Below are 18354 nucleotides of genomic sequence, written 5' to 3' on the forward strand. Positions count from 1 at the left end.
GAGTCTTTGGTTCAGCATTCTGTCTTTAGGGAAGTACAGAACTAACTGTTTTTTTTCTGCTAGGTCTCAGAAGAACAGCCTGAAGGAATGGTCACTGTGGCCATAGCTGCCCACTATCTCTCTGGGAAAGACAAGAGATCCTCCCAGCTGGATGTTCTGAAGGAGAAGTTCCCAGATTGGACATTTCCCTCTGCCTGGGTGTGCACCTACAATCTCTTTGTGTTTTAATCTTATGGATGAGTTCTAAGAACATGCCTAGTGGAGTACTACATGTGACATGGTTTCTCCATGTATTTTGTGGCTGTTTGTGACCTAAGTCAGTGAATTTTAATGAGCATGTATTCAAAGAACTTTGTGGGTTAACACTGTTGAGGGCCAAACATGGTAAGGGTTATGCTGTGGGGCCATGATGCATGGTTTTTTGACACTTGAACATGCCAGTATTCTGGCACTTAAGCACATGTGGATATTGCCACTATACATGTATGTCATTTTATATGACCTTAAGGACAAAAGCCAATGAACCACTTTAATAATTGTCTCCTCAGGATCATGAAAGATATAGAAGGTACTCTTAGACCATTGTTAGTGAGAAAATTTCATTTCTAAGTAAAGCCCAAGACCGTTCATTATATCAGTAAGAAGTCAGAAAATATCATTCACTGGGGTAATGATTCCCCTCAAGACCTAACTCTGCAGGTCATTGGAAAGTGAATGTAATTAGGAATGGGTAAGAACCATTAGGCCTTAGAGGCCTCAGCCTGTGCTGATAGCTGTGCTTCTTCAGGCCCCTTCTAGAATGTGCTGTGTGTCTTTGTACTGAAGCCCAGAACCCCTGTGATGGGGAGCCCAGGGCCAGGCAGTGACTCACTGTGCTTCCGACAAGTGGTCACTGAGACCCAGTGCTGCTGCTTTCTTGAGATTGTTCTCAATGCCTTGTTTCCCTCTGAAACACCTCTGTTCCCCCTTTCTTGCCAGTGTGAGAAATGGAGCATTTGTCCCTTTACATTTTCTTCTGGGTTTCCTTCCATAGGCTCTTTATGTTCAGACTATTGTTTGTGCCAGGGAGACTTGAGTAGGTGGTACAAGTACACGACCTTAACGTCCTTCAGGCAGAACTGAGCTGCCTACCATGGTGGCTGTTCTGGGGAGGGAGGAGAATGGGAGGTGGGGTGAGGGGATGGGGATTGGTTGGGTATTTTATAAATATTTATTCTCTGTCCTTTGTTTCACAGGAGTCTTCTGTTACTCGAGACTAATTCTTTAGGACAAAGTTTTACTGATGCAGTAGGCTCTTATTTTTGTGTTCTCTGGTCAGTTGAATAGATTAATTTCTTGTGGGGCTGGTTTTCTTGAGACTTGAAGATGTGGCTTGTTGGAATGAAACCACTGTATCTAAGCTGTTGGTGGTGTTCAGATCCTCCCATGCTCCTTGGCTCCAGCTTGAAAGGGTTTGGTGAGATCAATGGTAAACTCTGCTAAGTTTTGTTTTCTCCCATTAAAAAAAAATGTGAAAAGTTGGATATATTTTGGGTTTAGCAGGAATAAGCCAAAAAAAAGAGTAAAGCCATAGTGTTTAAAAAAAAAAAAAAGTGGTCTTGGCTTCTCTTGGGTGATAGAGGGAATGAAGAAAGCTTCCTGGAGAAGGGGCATTGCTTGAACAGCAGGACCATAGGAAGTTTGTGTTTCAGGACAAAAACTTTTCTGAAACTGCTTGTAGTGTGTATAATGTGCTTTCTTAATCATGCTCCTTATATTGCCTGCCTAATTTGACTCCTTAAAAACTGACTGGACCAAAGGGAGACCAGAGGGCCAGTACCGAGTTGCTGGCCATAATGTGTATCAACTCGTTGCATAATGGAGCCATTGCATTCTTTGGATTTCCTAGAAACCAATTATTCCCAATCTCAAATGCCTCAAGAATTTGGCTTCTGCCATATCAGTCGGGCCAGATAATTTTTAAATTTGTCACTTGATATATAGTTTGCTTTATTGCATTTGTAAAATCACAGTTTTGGAGGAAAAAGTAACAGTCATATCTAAACAATGAATTTCAAAATATGGGCATATTTTCTATTGCTTTGCTTAATCTGAAATAGATTACTACAAACGGTTTATAGAAAAAAGCAGAATCTCAAGTATTGAGGATGTTGTATGGAAAACATTGTTCGCTGTGATTTCTTCCTTTGCTAAGGTCTTTTCAGTAATAATCATGGTTTTCTTTTTGTTGGGATATTTTCTCATGTAAACTATTCTCTTTGTTTTGGTTTTCTTTAGCATTGAGGAGCTTAGATATTGTGTAAGGTCGTTAACAAGATGCTGTCTAGTTTCAGGGCTTAATATTCTGGGAGACTGTTTAATGCCAGAAATGGTCAAGTAATGAAACACATGAATTAAATTCATGGCTCTGTTAATAAGTACACTGTTCTATCAGATCAGTAGCCTCTGAGATGAAAGAAATTAGCCGCCTTTTGTTTTTTTTTTTAAAGGGTCTCTGATCATTTGAATAACTCATTCTGAAAGGGTTTTCTCAAACTAACAACTCCCTAACAAATGCATTATTTTCTATAGCATTTAACTGTATGTAGCACAGTACTGCATCTTTCAAGGCAAGTGTCTAAAATTGTGATTTTTAAGTAATTCTGAAGATTTACATTGTTGTCTCTATTAACAATGATAGTTATATGAAGAATATCTGTTTCCACAGTTTAGCAAATGTAAATTAGCGTAATAAGATTCCTTAAGATGCTGCCACTGAGGGGCTCACAAGCTCGTCTGCTGCCTCAGGAAGCCTGAGCTGCAGAAAGAATGATTATGTTTGTCAATTTCTTCTCACTGGTTTGTTGACTTGTTGAAGATAATTGTTGCCTTATAATGTTACTGAAATAAACTTTTAACATACTGGTTGGTATCTTTTAACAGTCAAGCAGATTCATTCCTCTGTGGGACCATATATATCCCCAAGGTTATTATTTCAGGTCCACAGAGCCTTTCAAAACCTCTCCCTGCACCTCCCTCCCCATTGGTACTTAAAAGACCTCAGTGGTTCATGTAGATATAATTTGTTACTTTAATGGGTGATATGAGTAAAGAACTCAAGATGCAAATGTTAGTTTACTTCAGTGACCTATTTGTGGTAAATGTTGAGCTTCCACAAATTCAGAAATTTTAATTTCACCTCCATTGGCAAAATCACTGAAGGGCTAATAAAGAAGAATGTTCTTTTATTGGTGGCAGTGGTGGTGGTGGGATTTACCTCAGTAGTGCAAGGGTGCTTTAACATCTGAAAATCAGTGTAATACACGGTATCAGTAGAATGAAGGGCAGCAACATATATGATCATTTTAATAGATGCAAACAAAAATTCTTGGCATCATCCTTTCATGATTAAACTTCCTTGGCCTGAGAAAGTATGTATACAAAAAACCTATAGCTGATGTACTTAATGGTGAAAGACTGGATGTTCTTTCCCTGAGATCAGGAACAAGATAATGGCGTCAGCTCTCACTTCTGTTCAGCACTACTGGAGGGTCGATCCAGGGCAACTAGGCAAGAAAAGGAAAGAAATGACATCTAGATGGGAAAAGAATTAAAACTATCTCTAGTCACAGGTGATACGATCTTGAATATAGAAAAATCCTAAGAAACCCATAAAGAATTATTTAGCTAATAAGTTAGTTTGGCAGTGTTGCAGGGTACAATACTAGTATACAAAAACCAATTGTAGGTTGAGGATCCAACATGACCGATTAGGGAGAGGCTTTGCTCACTTACCTCCCAGAAAAACAATTAGGCAACACCTGGAGCAAAGGTGCTGGCACTCTGGAGATTGGGGGTAATGCTGTGCAACACCCAGGAAAGTACAGGATGAACAGATGGAGGCACTGGTGGTGAGAGATCGTGAGTAACCCTCCCTCAGCTCTGGCTCTAGGGGTCCATCCCCCAGTCTCTGGGCAGAAAGTTTTGAGATTGCTGATTCCTGGTGGATGGGTAGACTGAAAGGGCAGTGGACGTCCACCCCCAAGAACAGAGCAGAATTCAGTCTAGTACTGTTTGACATTTTGGCTGGTGAATTTGATCTGCAGGGTTTGATGGACTCAACTCACCATGCCCCTTGCTGCTACACTATTATCTGGAGCTGACAGCTAAGAATAAGCTCCCTTCTGAGGGCTGATTTGAGGTTGCCAAAGTGTGCCATCTGTTGGTGAGGAAAGTGCACCTCTGGGAAAATGTCTAAAAGGCTTTTGGGTGAAGCAAGCCATCTGCTGGGCAGGTTTTGACAAGAAAGAGCATCCAACTTTCTGAGTAAACTCGCCAAGATAATCCAATGCCCAGACATTAGCATAATATCAGACATATTAAGAAACAGGGAGATATGGCCCAAAGGAGCAAATCAGAAAGTTAAAGGAGATACAGAAACTGGGACAACTAATCAAAGATTTTGTGCTGGTTTGAAAAGATGTATGTACCCTAGAAAAGCCATGTTCTAATCATAATCCAGTGTCATGGAAGCAACCATTTCTTCTAATCTCTATTCATTACTGTAGGTTGGGAATTTGATTAGATTATCTACATGGAGATGTGGCTTGCCCAATTGTGGGTTTTAACTTTTGATTAGATGGAGATGTGACTCTACCCATTCCAGGTGGGACTTGATTAGTATACCGGAATCCTTTAAAAGAGGGAGCATTTTGAAGAATGACACAGTCCACCAGCCAGTGAACTTTGGAAATGAAGGAGAATGTTCCTGTAGGAGCTTCGTGAAGCGAGAGGCCTGGAGAGGAAGCTAGCAGATGTCGCCATGTATGCCATGTGCCTTTTCAATTGAGAAACCTTGAACTTCATCGGCCTTTCTTGAGTGAAGGTAACCTCTTTTTGGTGCCTTGATTTGGACATTTTTATAGCCTTGCTTTAATTGGGACATTTTCTCAGCCTTAGAACTATAAACTAGCAACTTATTAAATTCCCCTTTTAAAAGCCATTCTGTTTCTGGTATATTGCATTCCAGCAGCCAGCAAATTAGAACAGATGTTCAAACAAAAAAATCTCCTAAACCAATTCATTGAAATGGGTAAAGAGATAAAGGATATTAAGAAGACACTGGGTGAACATAAAGAAGAATTTCAAGGCATGCAAAGAAAAATAACAGATCTTATAGGGATGAAAGGCAGAATAGATTAAAAAATATGTATCTTAGAAGCACACAACAGCAGATTTGAAGAGGCAGAAAAACAGATTGATGAGCTAGAAGACAGTGTCTGAATTTGACTGTACAAAAGAACAGAGAAAAGAATGGGAAAAACTGAGTGGGTCTCAAGGAAATGATTGACAAGGTTGATAAGGTTGATTGTAACTGTTTAGAAATGGATAGAGGTGATGTTAGCACATTATGGTATAATTAATAGTGATGATGTGTGGGTGTGATTGTAGTTGAAAGGGAAAGTTTAAGGTTGTGTATGCCATTAGAAGGAAGACCAGAGGATGAAACATGAGATTGTATTTCTTGAATGTTATAGAATTGATTGTGGTGATAAAGGCACAACTGTGTGAATATACTAGAAGATATTGCATCCTTTAGATTCATTTATTGTATGTGAATTTACCTCAAAACTCCTTTAAAAAAAACCAATTGTATTTTTATATATGTGCAATGGAAATCTGAAATAAATTAGAATTCCACTTAAGATAGCATCAAAAAGAGTAAAACTTAGAAATTTTAATAAAAGCAGTGGAAGACTTGTACACTGAAAACACAAAACATTGTTGAAAGATTAAAGAAGACCTAAATAAGATATCCCATGTGGGTGAATTGGAAGACTAAATATTAAGATGGGAATATTCATATTGATCTACAAATTCAGGGCAATCCCTATCAGAATATCAGCTGCTTTTTTGGGCAGAAACTAATCCTGATCCTAAAATTCACATGAAAATGCAAGGGGACTGAAAATAACCAAAACAATCTTGAAAAAACAAAATTGGAGGATTTGCACTTGCAAAACTTGGTTCAAAGCAATAGTAGTCAGGAATGTGTGGTACTGGCATAACAACAGACATATAGAACAGTGGAATATAATTAAGAGTCCAGAATAAAACCTGTATATCTATGGTCAATTGATCTTTGACAAGAGTGCCAAGACAATTTAATGGGGAGACGAATAGTTTTTTTTTCAACAAATGGTGCTGAAACAACTGGATATACACATGCAAATGAATGAAGCTGGATCCTTACACCATATACAAAAATTAACTCTATGATCAAAGACCTAAATGTAAGAGCTAAAAGTATAATACTCTCAGGAGAATATACAGGTATATACATTGATGACCTTGGTTTATTAGATAGCACAAGTCACAAAAGAAAAAATAAATTGGACTTCATCAAAATTAAAAACTTTGTACTTCAAAAGACAAGTCAAGAAAATGAATGACAAGCTCACAATGAGAAAATATTTTCAGATCACGTATCTGATAAGGGTCTAGTATGCAGAATATGTAAAGAACTCTTATAAGTCAACAATAAAAAGGCAACCCAATTAAGAAATGGGCAAGGATCTGAACAGCTTTTTAAAAAGATATACAAATGGCCAATAAGCATATAAAATAGTGTGCAGCAACATTAGTCATCAGGAAAATGTGAATCAAAACAATAGCAAGATACCACTTCATACCCATTTGGATGGCTGTAATCAAGAAGATGGACAGTAAATAATGTTGATGAAGTTGTGAAGATATCGGAGCCTTCATACGTTGCTGTTGGCAATGTAAAAATGATGCAGCCACTTTGCAGGTTTGGCATTTCCTCACAGAATTAAATAGTTACCAGATGATCCAGCTGTTCCACTCCCAGAGAGAACTGAAGACATATGTCCACACAGAAGCTGCAGGAGTGTTCATAGAGGCATTCATAATAGTAAGAAAGTGGAAACAATCCACATATCTATGAACTGGAAAATGGATAGACAAAAATGTGGTCTAGCTATATACAGTGCACTATTATTTAGCCATAAAAATAAATGAAATACATACATTGCAAGTGGCTGACCTTTAAAATATTATGCTAAGTTGAAGAAGCCTGACAAAAAATGGCATATGTATTATATAGTTGTATTTATATAAATGTCCTGAAGAGGCAAATCCATAGAGGAAGAGTAGATTAATGCTTGCCAGAGGCTGGGATGTGGTGGGGGGAAGAGGGAATAAAGGTGCAATGGGATTGCTAATGAGTACATGGTTTGTTTTTGGGAGATGAAAATATTCTGGAATTAGGCCAAGTGATGATTGCACAACTTTGTGACTCTATTAGCCACTTATAAAAAATGTATTTTATATTACATCACTTAAAATATTCTTATTTGGAGCATGCTTTCTATTTTTGCCTACCTTCACAAAGAGTATTTAAAAAAAGTTTTACAGGCAGCTGTGGTCGTTGTGTTAACAACGATCATGAGCTAAAATGGATTCTCTGGAATGCTTGGTGCCCACCACTCTCTAAGAATTGTTCCATTCCATCAACATGTCTGTTATGGAAATATCTAAGGTTTTGAAGTGTGACCCTGCCTGTTGGCAACAGTTGTTTATACTGGGGTTGGGCACAGACCTAATCTGGCTCAGTGAGATACTTTGCTAGGAATCCTGGATTTGGAGCTAGGGAAGAGAACAAGTCTCTTTTGGTAAGTGAACTGTAATAGTATAACCTGGGATCTGTTGGTAGCCAAATTTTCTACTTTTTTGGCACCAAGACACAGAGGAAGTAATCTGCAGAGAGAAAGGAGAAGAATGAAGCGTAGCACAAATGTCCAGTTACTGTTGGAGTTCCTGGTGTCAGCCATTCTTGAAGCCTATGATAATCCTTACCTTGAGTTCTATGAAATATCCTTGGGATAAAGTAATTTTTTGTATCAATTTGAAGAGGGTTTCTATGAAATGCAACTAAAAAAGCCTTAAATAATACATTCAATTAAAAAATAGTCATAAATCAGGCACTGAATCTTACCTGTAAGAGAGGCAGACCTAAATAGACACTGTACCATCAGAGGCAGTTTGTATATAATCTTACTATATTCAAGAAAATAAAGATTGCCTAGCAGGTATTTGATGGTGACAACCAGGTTCTTGAGAGTACTGTTTCTCAACTGGGGGCCATTTTGCCTCCCGCCTCTAGAGGCATTTGGCAATTTCTAAGGATATTTTTTTATCACCACTGGGGCTGGGTGCTACTAGCATATAATGGGTAGTGGCCACGGATGTTGCTGAACATCCTAAAATGCCGAGGACAGTCCCCAGAACAATGAATTTTCTGATACCAAGTGTCAATAGTGATAACGTTGAGGAACCCTGCTTTAGAGATGAGTGTAAAAGTGTTTGGGAGAGGCTTTAATCAAGACACCTGAAGCAAAAATTGATTTTAGTTAAAATGGAAACAATGCTTTTCTTCCTTCAGTGATTTCTTGACTTTTACAGGGGTTATTTCCAGAGACCTTCAAAAAGCCTCAGATTTTAAAAAAAATGGATACTTTTGCACATACCACTGAGTTATGAATCATATTTCTATTATAAATGAGATTTACTTTGTGTATCTTCATACCACTAGGTTACGTGCTATTTCAGCAGGTTTGCCTGCAGTTTGTATGTTGTAAAAAAGGCACCTAGCCAAGGAGTGAGTTGAGGGTTGAACCTTGGCCTAGCCTCCTCTTGCTCTGAAACAGAGCTCTATCTGCTTGGAAGGGTTCGCTTTTTCTGATTTTCACAAAGGGACTGAATAGGATAGCAGTATTTCTTCTTTTAAGTAAGATAATGGGCAATATTTGCACTTATTAGCATAATTGCTAATTTTTAAATCTAATACATTCCTGTGGCCTTTGGCAGCCTAGGACACTAAAACATATTTTGCTATCAAAGGAGTAGGGATGGTGCTATTGCAAATACCCAAAATGTGGAATCGGCTTTGGAGTTGGGTTATGGGTAGATGCTGGAAGAATTGCGAGGTGCTAGATGGAAAAGCTTAGACTGCTTTGATAGAAATAGGGACGCTAAAGGTATTTCCAATGGAGTGTGAGATGGAAACAATGAATGTATCATTGGAAACTGCAGGAAAGGTGATCCTTAAGTGGCAGAGAACTTTGTGAAACAGTTCTGATGTCAGATGGACGGCAGAACTTGAAAGTGATGAACTTGGATATTTAGTTGAGATTTCCAAGCTAAGTGAGGAAAGTGCAGCCTGGTTTCTTTTTGCTGCTTATAGTGAAATGCAAGAGAAAAGGTATAAATTGAGAACTGAATTTCTGGGCACAAAGAAACTAAAAAATTGATTGCTTGGAAAATTCTTAGTCTCTGGAAGTGGACTCCCCAAAGAATGGTGCTCCATGTGAAGATTATGAAGGTTTAATTGAACCTGGAACCATTCAGCAATTTCCATGCAGGACAGGATTGGAAATGCAGTTTATCCAGTAAGGATGTGTGGAAAGTTCTTTTCACTGATGGTTTGGATCCCTGTGAGCTACATGCAGAATTGGCAGGTTTTTGCATAATATCTATGAACTGAACCACCATCAGCCTGAACTAAAAGGGACAGAGAAGGGACAAATTGAAGGAAAAATCACTTTGGGGCAGAACCATTGAAGCTGACAGGTGTGTGGAACAAGTGAGTCTGCCCTGGTGTTTGGAGAGGGTGGGCCTTCCACTCTGATGTTCAGAAGAGTGCTGCCAACATGTTCTTAAATTGAATCCATTCTTTTGGTTATGAACCCATTGTTTAAGTCAACCCATTTCATGGTATTTGCTTGGGCAGCCTAGGAAACTAAAAAATGGCATATTCTTTGATTTTCTTTTATTGAACCACCTTTGCATTCCTGAGATAAATCCATTTGGTTATTGGTGTACAATCGTTTTAAAATACTGTTTCATATAATTTGCTAGTATTTTGTCGAGTCTTTTTGCATCTATATTTTATATGGGAAATTGGTCTGTAATTACTTGTAGTGTCTGGCTTTAGCATGATGGGTGATGTTGGCCTCATAGAACGAGTTAGAAAGAGTTCCCTCTTCATTTTCTGGAAAAGTCTGAGGATTGATTGAAATTCTTCTTTGAATGTTTGGTAGAATTCACTAGTGAAGACTTCTGGCTCTGGACTTGTCTTTTTTTTTTTTTTTTAAAGCCCTGCCTGATCTGGCTCCTGCCTCTTCTGGCAACTTCCTCTTCACTCTTCTATTCCTAGATTACAACTACAGTAATGCTTGCCTTTCCATTCTGCCTGCCTGGCACTTTTCTTTCTCAGTCTTTGACTTTGAACCAGGTGCTCTGACTGGAAACCTCTTTTTCATTGGCCGTGAACTTTTCTTTGTTGAGAGTTTTATTGTTTTTTTAAAAAGAGAAGTTAAGGTTTACAGAAAAATCATGCAAAAAATAGAGTTCCCATAAACCCTGCTTCAGACACATGTAGTTTTCCCTATTGATACTTTGCATTAGTGTGGTACCTTTGTTCCATTTGATAAAAAATCTTATTGTGATTATACTATTTACTATAGTCCATGGGTTATATAGTAGGTTTCACTATGTTGTACAGTCCTATTTTTTTAAAGTTTTATTCTAGAACATATATATTTCCCTTTTTAACCAGGTTCAGATATTTAATGCAGTGGTGTTAATTACATTCACAATATTGTACTACCATCCTCACCTGGTTTGGATGCACCTTTTAAGAATTAACTGCCCTACTCTATCTCCACCTCAACCCTAGTAAACTGTAGTCTAGTTTCTGGCTCTGTGAATTAATTTCATCTCAGTCTTTGATTCATTTTGAGTTAATATTTGTATGTGGTGTGAGGTAGATGTTCCCTTCCATTCTTTTGCAAATGGATATCCAGTTTTACCAGAACCATCTGAAGAGACTATTCTTTTCTCATTGAGTGGACTTGGCACTCTTACTAAAAATCAGTTGGCCATAGAGGTGAGTGAAGGTTTTTTTCTGAACTCATTCCATAGGTGTGTTTGTCCTTGTGTCAAAACCATGCTGCTTTGATTACTGTAGCCCTGAAATAAGTTAAAATCAAGAAGTGTGAGTCCTCAACCTTGTTGTTCTTTTTCTAGATGCTCTTGGCTATTTGGGGCCTTTTACTCCTTCCATTTGAATTTGGTGATTGTCTTTTCCATTCCTGATAAGACTGTTAGAATTTTAATTGGAATTGCAGTGAATCCGCAAATTACTTTGGGCAAAATTAACACCTTAATATTTAGTCTTCCAATCTCCAAATGCTGAGTGCCCTTCCATTTATTTAGGTCTTTGAATTCTTTTAGCAATGTTTTATAATTTTTGGTGTGTAAATCCTTAACATCCTTGGTTAGATTTATTCCTCAATGTTTTATTTGCTATTACCAATGGATTTTCTCTTCATTTGCTCTTCAGATTGCTCATTACTAATATATAGAAACACTACTGATTTTTGCATGCTAATCCTGTAACTCTATCATTTAGTTGGATTCATTTATTAGCAGTAGTGATTTTGTGATTTTCAGGATTGTCTGTATATAGGATTATGTCATTTACAAACTGAGAAAGTTTTACTTCTTCCTTTTCAATTTGGATACCTTTTATTTCTTTTTTGTTGCCTAACTGCTGTGGCCACAACTTCCAGTACAATGTTGAATAACAGTGGTGGCAGTGGGCATCCTTGTCTTGTTCCTAGTCTTACAGGGAAAGCTGTCTTTCACAATTGAGCATAATAGCTGTGAGATTTTCATATATGCCCTTTATCACATTAAAGTTTACTTTTCCTAAGTTTCCAATTGTTATTTTTTATCAGTCATGAAGGGGTGTTGGATTTTGTCAAATCCCTTTTCTGCACCAATCACATGATCATGTCTTTTTTCCCCCCTTCTCTGTTCTATTATGGTGGTGTATAACTTTAATGATTTTCTAAAGTTGAACTGTCCTGTCTTCCTGGGCTAAATCCTGCTTGGTTATGGTGTGTGATCCTTTTAATAAGCTCTTTGATTTATTTTGCTGGTGTTTTATTGAGGATTTTGCTCTATACTGTTAAGAGTTATTGATATGTAGTTTTCTTTTCTTCTGGTATCTTTCTGGCTTTGGTAGCAGGATGATGTCCTCACAGAATGAGTTAGGTAGTGCTCCCTCCTCTTCAGTTTTTGTAAATGTTTAAATAAGACAATTCTTGGAATGTTCATTAAAAGTCACCTGTGAAATGATCTAGTCCTGGGATTTTCTTTAGTGGAAGCTTTTTGATCATTGATTTAATCTATTTGTTGTTGGTCTCTTTTGACCCATGTTTTTGTGTGTCATTTTGGTAAGTTGTATGTTTCTTGGAATTTGCCAATTTGTTGGCATTTTGTAATCCTTTTAATTTCTACAAGATTAATAGTGATAGCCCCATTTTCATTTTGGGTTTTAGTTATATGTGTCTTCTTTTCTTTGTCAGCCTGCATAAATAAAGGTGTATCAACTTTATTGATCTTTTCAACAAAGGAAATTTTGGCTTTGTTGATTCTCTTGATTGTTTTCTATTTCATTTATGTCCACTGTGTATATTATTTTCTCTCTTCTAGCTTTAGGTTCGGTTTGCCTTTCCTTTTCTATTTCCTCTAGATGTGAAGTTATGTCATTGATTTGTATTTTTTTTTTAATGTAGGGCATTTATAACTACAACTTTCTGAGCACTGCCTTCCTTGTATCCTGTAAGTTTTGATATGTGGTGTTTTTACTTTCCTTTGTCTCAAGGTATTTCCTAACTTCCCTTTTAATTCCTTTCTCTGTTTAAGAGTGTGGCGTTTAATTTCCCTTGAACTCTGGCTCAACTCAGTGATGATATCCCGCTTTCCACCTGCCTGTAATCTTGCTCTGCCTCGGCAAATTGTGGGGTAGAGGACCCAGATGTGCATCCTGAGTGTCTTCCAGGGAGCTAGTTGGGGCCAGTGTACAAAGATAGCAAATGTTTTCTTTAGGTGCACCAATAGTCAGGCCTCAGGAAGGTCATATCCCTGTTGGAAGTGGGTTGCCAAGCCACCACTGTGGGTCTCACAAACTGAGGGAAGGGGAATGGCCTGGGCAAGTCAGTATTTCCTGTGGCTCTCCTGATATTTTTAGTTCTTTTTTACTCTCTGATTCTGCATTCTTGGAGTTTTTCTATAGTTTTGATTGTCCTCCCAAGGTTTTGGAAAGTTGATTCTGATGAATTCTGCTTGTTTTTCTGTTTTTAAGTGGGGCTATTAGCCATGGGTGTCTTATTTCACCATCTTGCTGACATCACCCTGTAATGAGGCATTAGTAAAGGGGAGCCCAAACCCGGCAGCAGCATGGAAGGCCTATCTTGACTAAAGCCAGTGTTCTTAAACCTTGCTGGGATGACAGCTGTTCTCCCTATCCATGGATATCTGATTAAGAATCTTATAGTGCTAAATGAAAATGTTTCTCTCAGTCAGTCCCACAGCTTCCTTTATATATAACTGAGAAAACTGAAACAATATGATCATGATCCAGGATATAACTGTTAACCTGCTAGTACTGAGTATTGTTTTAGAAGTTTGTATAATAATGCTATGGTAACATGAAATAAGTATAAATGGGGAACAAAGAAGCAAAACTACCATTTGTACATGATATTTAATACATATTACTCAAAGAAATCAATTGAAATAACCAAATTAAGAGTTCATTAAAGAGATGAGATGCCAGATAAATGTAGAGATTATTGTTAATCAGCCTGTTTCCTCCCACAGCCAAAACTTACCTCCAGGTAATATTCCATTTTTCTCCATGTCAAACTCCATAGTACATACAGTTTGGCTGTGATTCCAGGTTGTTATAATCAGTTAATTCCTTTTCCTTTTCCTGCCTCCTTTGACTGGCTCAGGATGGGCGTGTGGCCATTTGCGCACATCAGGCATAGAATTTCTATTTGTATTTTGGGGAAGGAGAACCTCTGGATTTTTATGTCGGGGGAGGTGAACCTGGGTTCCTGCTGTCTTCTTGCACTACGTTTGTTGCAGAAAGAAGTGGAAGCAAGAGTTGGAGAAATTAGGTTGTAGTTACATTTAACAGTCTTATCCCCCGGACTTTTTAGTTGTGTGTGCCCTTCTTAAAGTAGCTTGGATTGGGTTTTCTTGTAGCCAAAAGAATTCTAACTGATGAAATAATTCAACAGTGAGCAACATGTTTATTTACTGCTTAACCAGTTAGAAATTAAAATGAAAATTTTTAGGAGATCCACTCAAAGCAGCAATAAAATAATAGGAATAGGCATTATTTTAGGAAGTATCTGTTGTTTTTTCTCATGAGATACAGGTTCATTGCAGAGCCATCTCTTAGAGACTTCTAGTTTCCTACACAAAGTTTTCTTTGCTTGGTAGAGAGCAAATGGTATTTGTAATTTTGTATCATTTTTTCCCCATTATATTGTGAACCTTTCCCACTGTTAACAATTCTTTATAATCTGAATATTTTTCAGTTATTTGTTAGAATCTTCTATTGTCAGGCATTTAGGATGCTGGCAACTCTTAATGCTCCTATTTGAAATAATTCTGCACAAAAATAAATATTTTAAATCTGCCAGGATTTCTAGTTATTTCTTAAGGAAAATTCTAAGAGGTAGAACTATAAAATGAAAAAATATTTTTATATAGCATTTGATACATGTTTTTACTGTTAACTATGAGATAAATAGAAGCTCATGTAACACTGTTTATTGCATATATGAACATATAAACACACACATCCCCAGGAAAAGAAATACACGTTACAAAAGTAGCAGCAACTTTAAGAAGCAAAGATTAAATCTAACCGTAAAAATCTCGTTTTGGTATCAGCAAATAATTTAAATGTATTTAGTAAACTTCAAATAATTAAATGAAGTCTTTAAATCCATTGGTTAAGATTATGGCTTAAACACTTAACAAGGCAGAGTTAAAGTATACAATAAATTAATTACCAGAGAGGACTTTTCTGTAAACTTGCCAGATTTTTCTCCTTAATGTTGCCTTCTCTTTGGTTTTCAATTAACTAATACTTTGTAGAAGAAAAAAGATTCATTCATGGCCTAATTCACAGGTAGTAATAGTTAACTTATTGGTGCCCTGCTTTCAGGAGTGCCAGATGAATCCAGAGCATAGTGTTTATTCAGGATATTTGAAAAGATCACAGCTGTTTACAATGGTAAATAGTTTTATTGACTGGATATTCACACAAAACACAAAAATAATTCTGGTTCTTCTCCCAACAGACCAGGACAGGAGAAGAAATTTCAGCTTAGTTTCTTGCTGGGCTACATGTCCTCAAACGGGCAACTTTATCTTCCATCTCATGATTTATTGAAAGATGCTCCTGAAACAAAGACCTAAATAAAAGTAGCACCAGAAGGACCAGGTACCAGTAACCACATATTCCCCCTGATCAGGAAATTTCTTATGTGAAAGTAAATTATCAAACTCTGTTTTAAATACAGTTTGATGAATTTTGAGCTAAACAATTTCAAAAATTTTGAGTTTGCCTAAAAAGAAACCTAGACATTCACTTTAAAAAAAGCAAGGACAGGACCAAATTTTATTTCTAAAGTGTAATTGCACTGTGGAAAGAGAGGCTGTTATACATAGTGGTATGAATTTGGTCCACATCAAATACATTGTTGTTATAAAAATAAGTTTTTGTAAAAAATAACATTGCATTCCTTTGTTCAAATTGCACAGTACAAACTAAACATCTAATACTGTTATAAGGTTAATTAGAATTACATAAGATATACAAGTTAAATATAAGTTTAGTCTGAAGCAATTAAGGAGTACACAGTTATGTTTCCATAATGTATGAAAATTAAAATTTAAGTCATATCTAGAAATACATAAAATATTCAAAAAGTTACATGAAGGATGCATTGTTTACATTTTTAGTAGCCGTGATAATACAGGATTCAGCATACTATTTACATAAAAGTCCATTTTATTCAATTTACAAAAGCAATAAATAAAGAACATTAATTTGCACAAACGTGTTTCATGATCATTGTGACCATTTTTGTCTTTATGACCAAGCCAATATACTTGTCTTTCTTTACAAAGACTGTTCCTATTTGGGAAGAAGAGCAAGTATTTATGATAGCCATGCAGAATCCAGCGTAAAATCTTACAAATTATATAATACAAGCCCTAAAAATATGAACAGTGGCACTGAGTATATTTACACAAGTATTCACATGAAGATACTTACAGTTCTTTGATACAAAATAGTGGTATCTAACCTAACAGCATAATTGATAAGAACCCCTCATATCTCTGCCCACATTGACCCAGCAGTGATCAAGTTTCTTAAAACAGGCACATTAAACCATAATGTGCAGGGTAGGTATCTATTCAAGACAGCCAATCAGGGAGCAAATTGGGAGCTCAGCTACCTGATGAGCTAGAACAAGCACCTTTGCATTTATTTTAAAAAAGCAGTCTGGATACACAATGAACCATAAAATGTATAAGAAGCTATAAGTACTGAAAAAGTAAGCTCAAATGGGACAAAATGATTCCTGTGATTTCAGAGCCACCAACCTTTAGGAATAAAACCAAAATATTCTCATGTACATCTGTGCAATAATCCTTTATTACTTCCTACTGCAACTTAAAAAGTTTTATGATCATTTGTTTGATATCACATTTTTATCAAACCAAATGGACGTTTTGGAGCAGGAAGCATTAAAATCAAATCATCTCTGAATTGAGTCCTTCCCTCCCCCCCTTTAAATCATCCGTCCTGGTCACAGTGTATTCAGTTGAATGCTGCCTCTAATACTGCTTGTAGTGGATACTTCATTGTTGTTAGGACACCGAACAGTCGTAAGTCCCATCCTGAAAAGATTCCTCCTCCTCTTCTCGTGCTGTGTCTTCCTCTCTCTGGCTGGATGTACTGCTACCCCCGCTGTCACCCTGGGGGATGCTTCCGTGGCCTAAGGAACCCCTGCTGTCCTCTGCCCGGGGGCTAGTCTGTTCAGGAGTTTTACCCACAGTTACAGGCTGGAAGGCTTCAGGCTCAACCTGTTCTTCTGTGATTTCACTGAGCTTCTGCAATTGTGGCTTGATGATGTTTAAAAATGGCTTATATCCAGGGCTAAGTAGAGGAAAAGGAAATTAGCACTCATACAAACAGGTGAATGCTAGATATGAGGAACGGAGTGAGAGATAAATGACTTCTTGGGTCCTGGCCAAGACAGGGGGATTGTGCATAAGCCTGGGCATAGGTCTTAAATTTCTGAGCACCAGGAACAAAGATCGACAATTTTTATCTTTGTCCAGTTTTACAATTAAAAGTCATATTCAAGAACCAATAGAATGTTAGGATTGAATAAAAGGACCTTCAGAGAACATCTAACCTAAATGTATTTGATAAGAAAGGAAAACTAAACCCACATAAGTAGCCCCTAATCCAGAGCTAATTGGTGATGAAGATGGCTGGAATCCAAGGCTCTTAATGCCCATCTTTTATATTTAATTGCTAGTAATTGCTGTTAAATTCACATAGATCTTAAGTTTTTAGCTTATTACCTTAAAATCTCATATTCCACTCTAATCCAAGATCATTTGTTCTACATCAATATGAGGTCAGTGATGTTCATAGGGAAACGATAAACTGACGAACACTATACGCTTGCTAATATTACCCAATCTCGGTGGTTGGACACAGAATAGTTATGAAAGAAAATAGCCTTAAAAATAAAAACATTATATCTACCAATCTAAATTCCAAAATAAGTGAACCACAACTAAGCCCTAATGTCTGAACGGATAGGATTCTCCAAAGGACACCACGATAGCAAGCCTAAGAAATCAACACTTACCAATCTGTAGAGGCCCATCTGTCCACAGCGTGTAGCCCTGTCTTTATGTTCTGTAACATCTCTCCATCTACTTCTGTAGACTGTATAATAACCAAAATCTGGTTGATTACTGAGGATTCTCTAAGAATCAGGCCTATGACAATGCACCAGTCCAGACATCCTGCCTCCATGAAGATGTGTAGCAAATACCTATAGAAGTCCAGAAACAAAATGATCTATACTATAAAGAATTTACAGATAATACAAAAAGGCAGTGTTTATCAGGAAAGTAGCCCCTGTAGCCTATTTGCCCCAATACCCTCAACAAGCATTCTGTGCTGTCAAATAGCTAAAAAACTCACCGAAGTTGGACCTGGGATTTGTGAGGCCCCTTACTCGCCAACTCCATGGAGATGTGTTCTAGCTCTGACTGAGTTAAACTGAGCGTAGAAAAATTTTCATCCACCACTGTCCAGTCCCCATCCACCATGGAGCTGCTTTCAGTCAGGTCTGTGGCTGAACCAATGCTGCATTCATCACCTGATCGAGG

General features: G+C 37.4%; 2 protein-coding genes across 8 annotated transcripts in view; one reads left to right on the forward strand and one right to left on the reverse strand.

Annotated features, from left to right (window-relative positions):
• Positions 1 to 17876, forward strand: part of ERMP1 (endoplasmic reticulum metallopeptidase 1) — a 124553-nt gene extending 106677 nt beyond the window's left edge. Inside the window, exons 15-16 of one of the 4 annotated variants that reach the window (XM_077148254.1) lie at positions 64 to 198; positions 15231 to 17876. In XM_077148254.1, the coding sequence (XP_077004369.1) occupies positions 64 to 198; positions 15231 to 15260 (165 nt within the window). In that variant the 3' untranslated portion in view covers positions 15261 to 17876. Of the gene's footprint in view, positions 1 to 63; positions 14561 to 15230 lie in introns of those variants that run through there. The other 3 variants (XM_077148253.1, XM_077148257.1, XM_077148255.1) reach the window with 3 other exon arrangements.
• The window catches only part of RIC1 (RIC1 partner of RAB6A GEF complex), a 241998-nt gene continuing 238798 nt past the window's right edge, over positions 15155 to 18354 (reverse strand). For all 4 annotated transcript variants that reach the window (XM_077148249.1, XM_077148250.1, XM_077148248.1 and 1 more), the window contains exons 24-26: positions 18167 to 18344; positions 17826 to 18014; positions 15155 to 17098 (exon numbers count right to left, since the gene is read on the reverse strand). In XM_077148249.1, the coding sequence (XP_077004364.1) occupies positions 16810 to 17098; positions 17826 to 18014; positions 18167 to 18344 (656 nt within the window). In that variant the 3' untranslated portion in view covers positions 15155 to 16809. The remainder of the gene's footprint in view (positions 17099 to 17825; positions 18015 to 18166; positions 18345 to 18354) is intronic.

This window comes from Tamandua tetradactyla, chromosome 2, assembly GCF_023851605.1.
Source record: "Tamandua tetradactyla isolate mTamTet1 chromosome 2, mTamTet1.pri, whole genome shotgun sequence".
In the NCBI taxonomy this organism is placed as follows: Eukaryota; Metazoa; Chordata; class Mammalia; order Pilosa; family Myrmecophagidae; genus Tamandua; species Tamandua tetradactyla.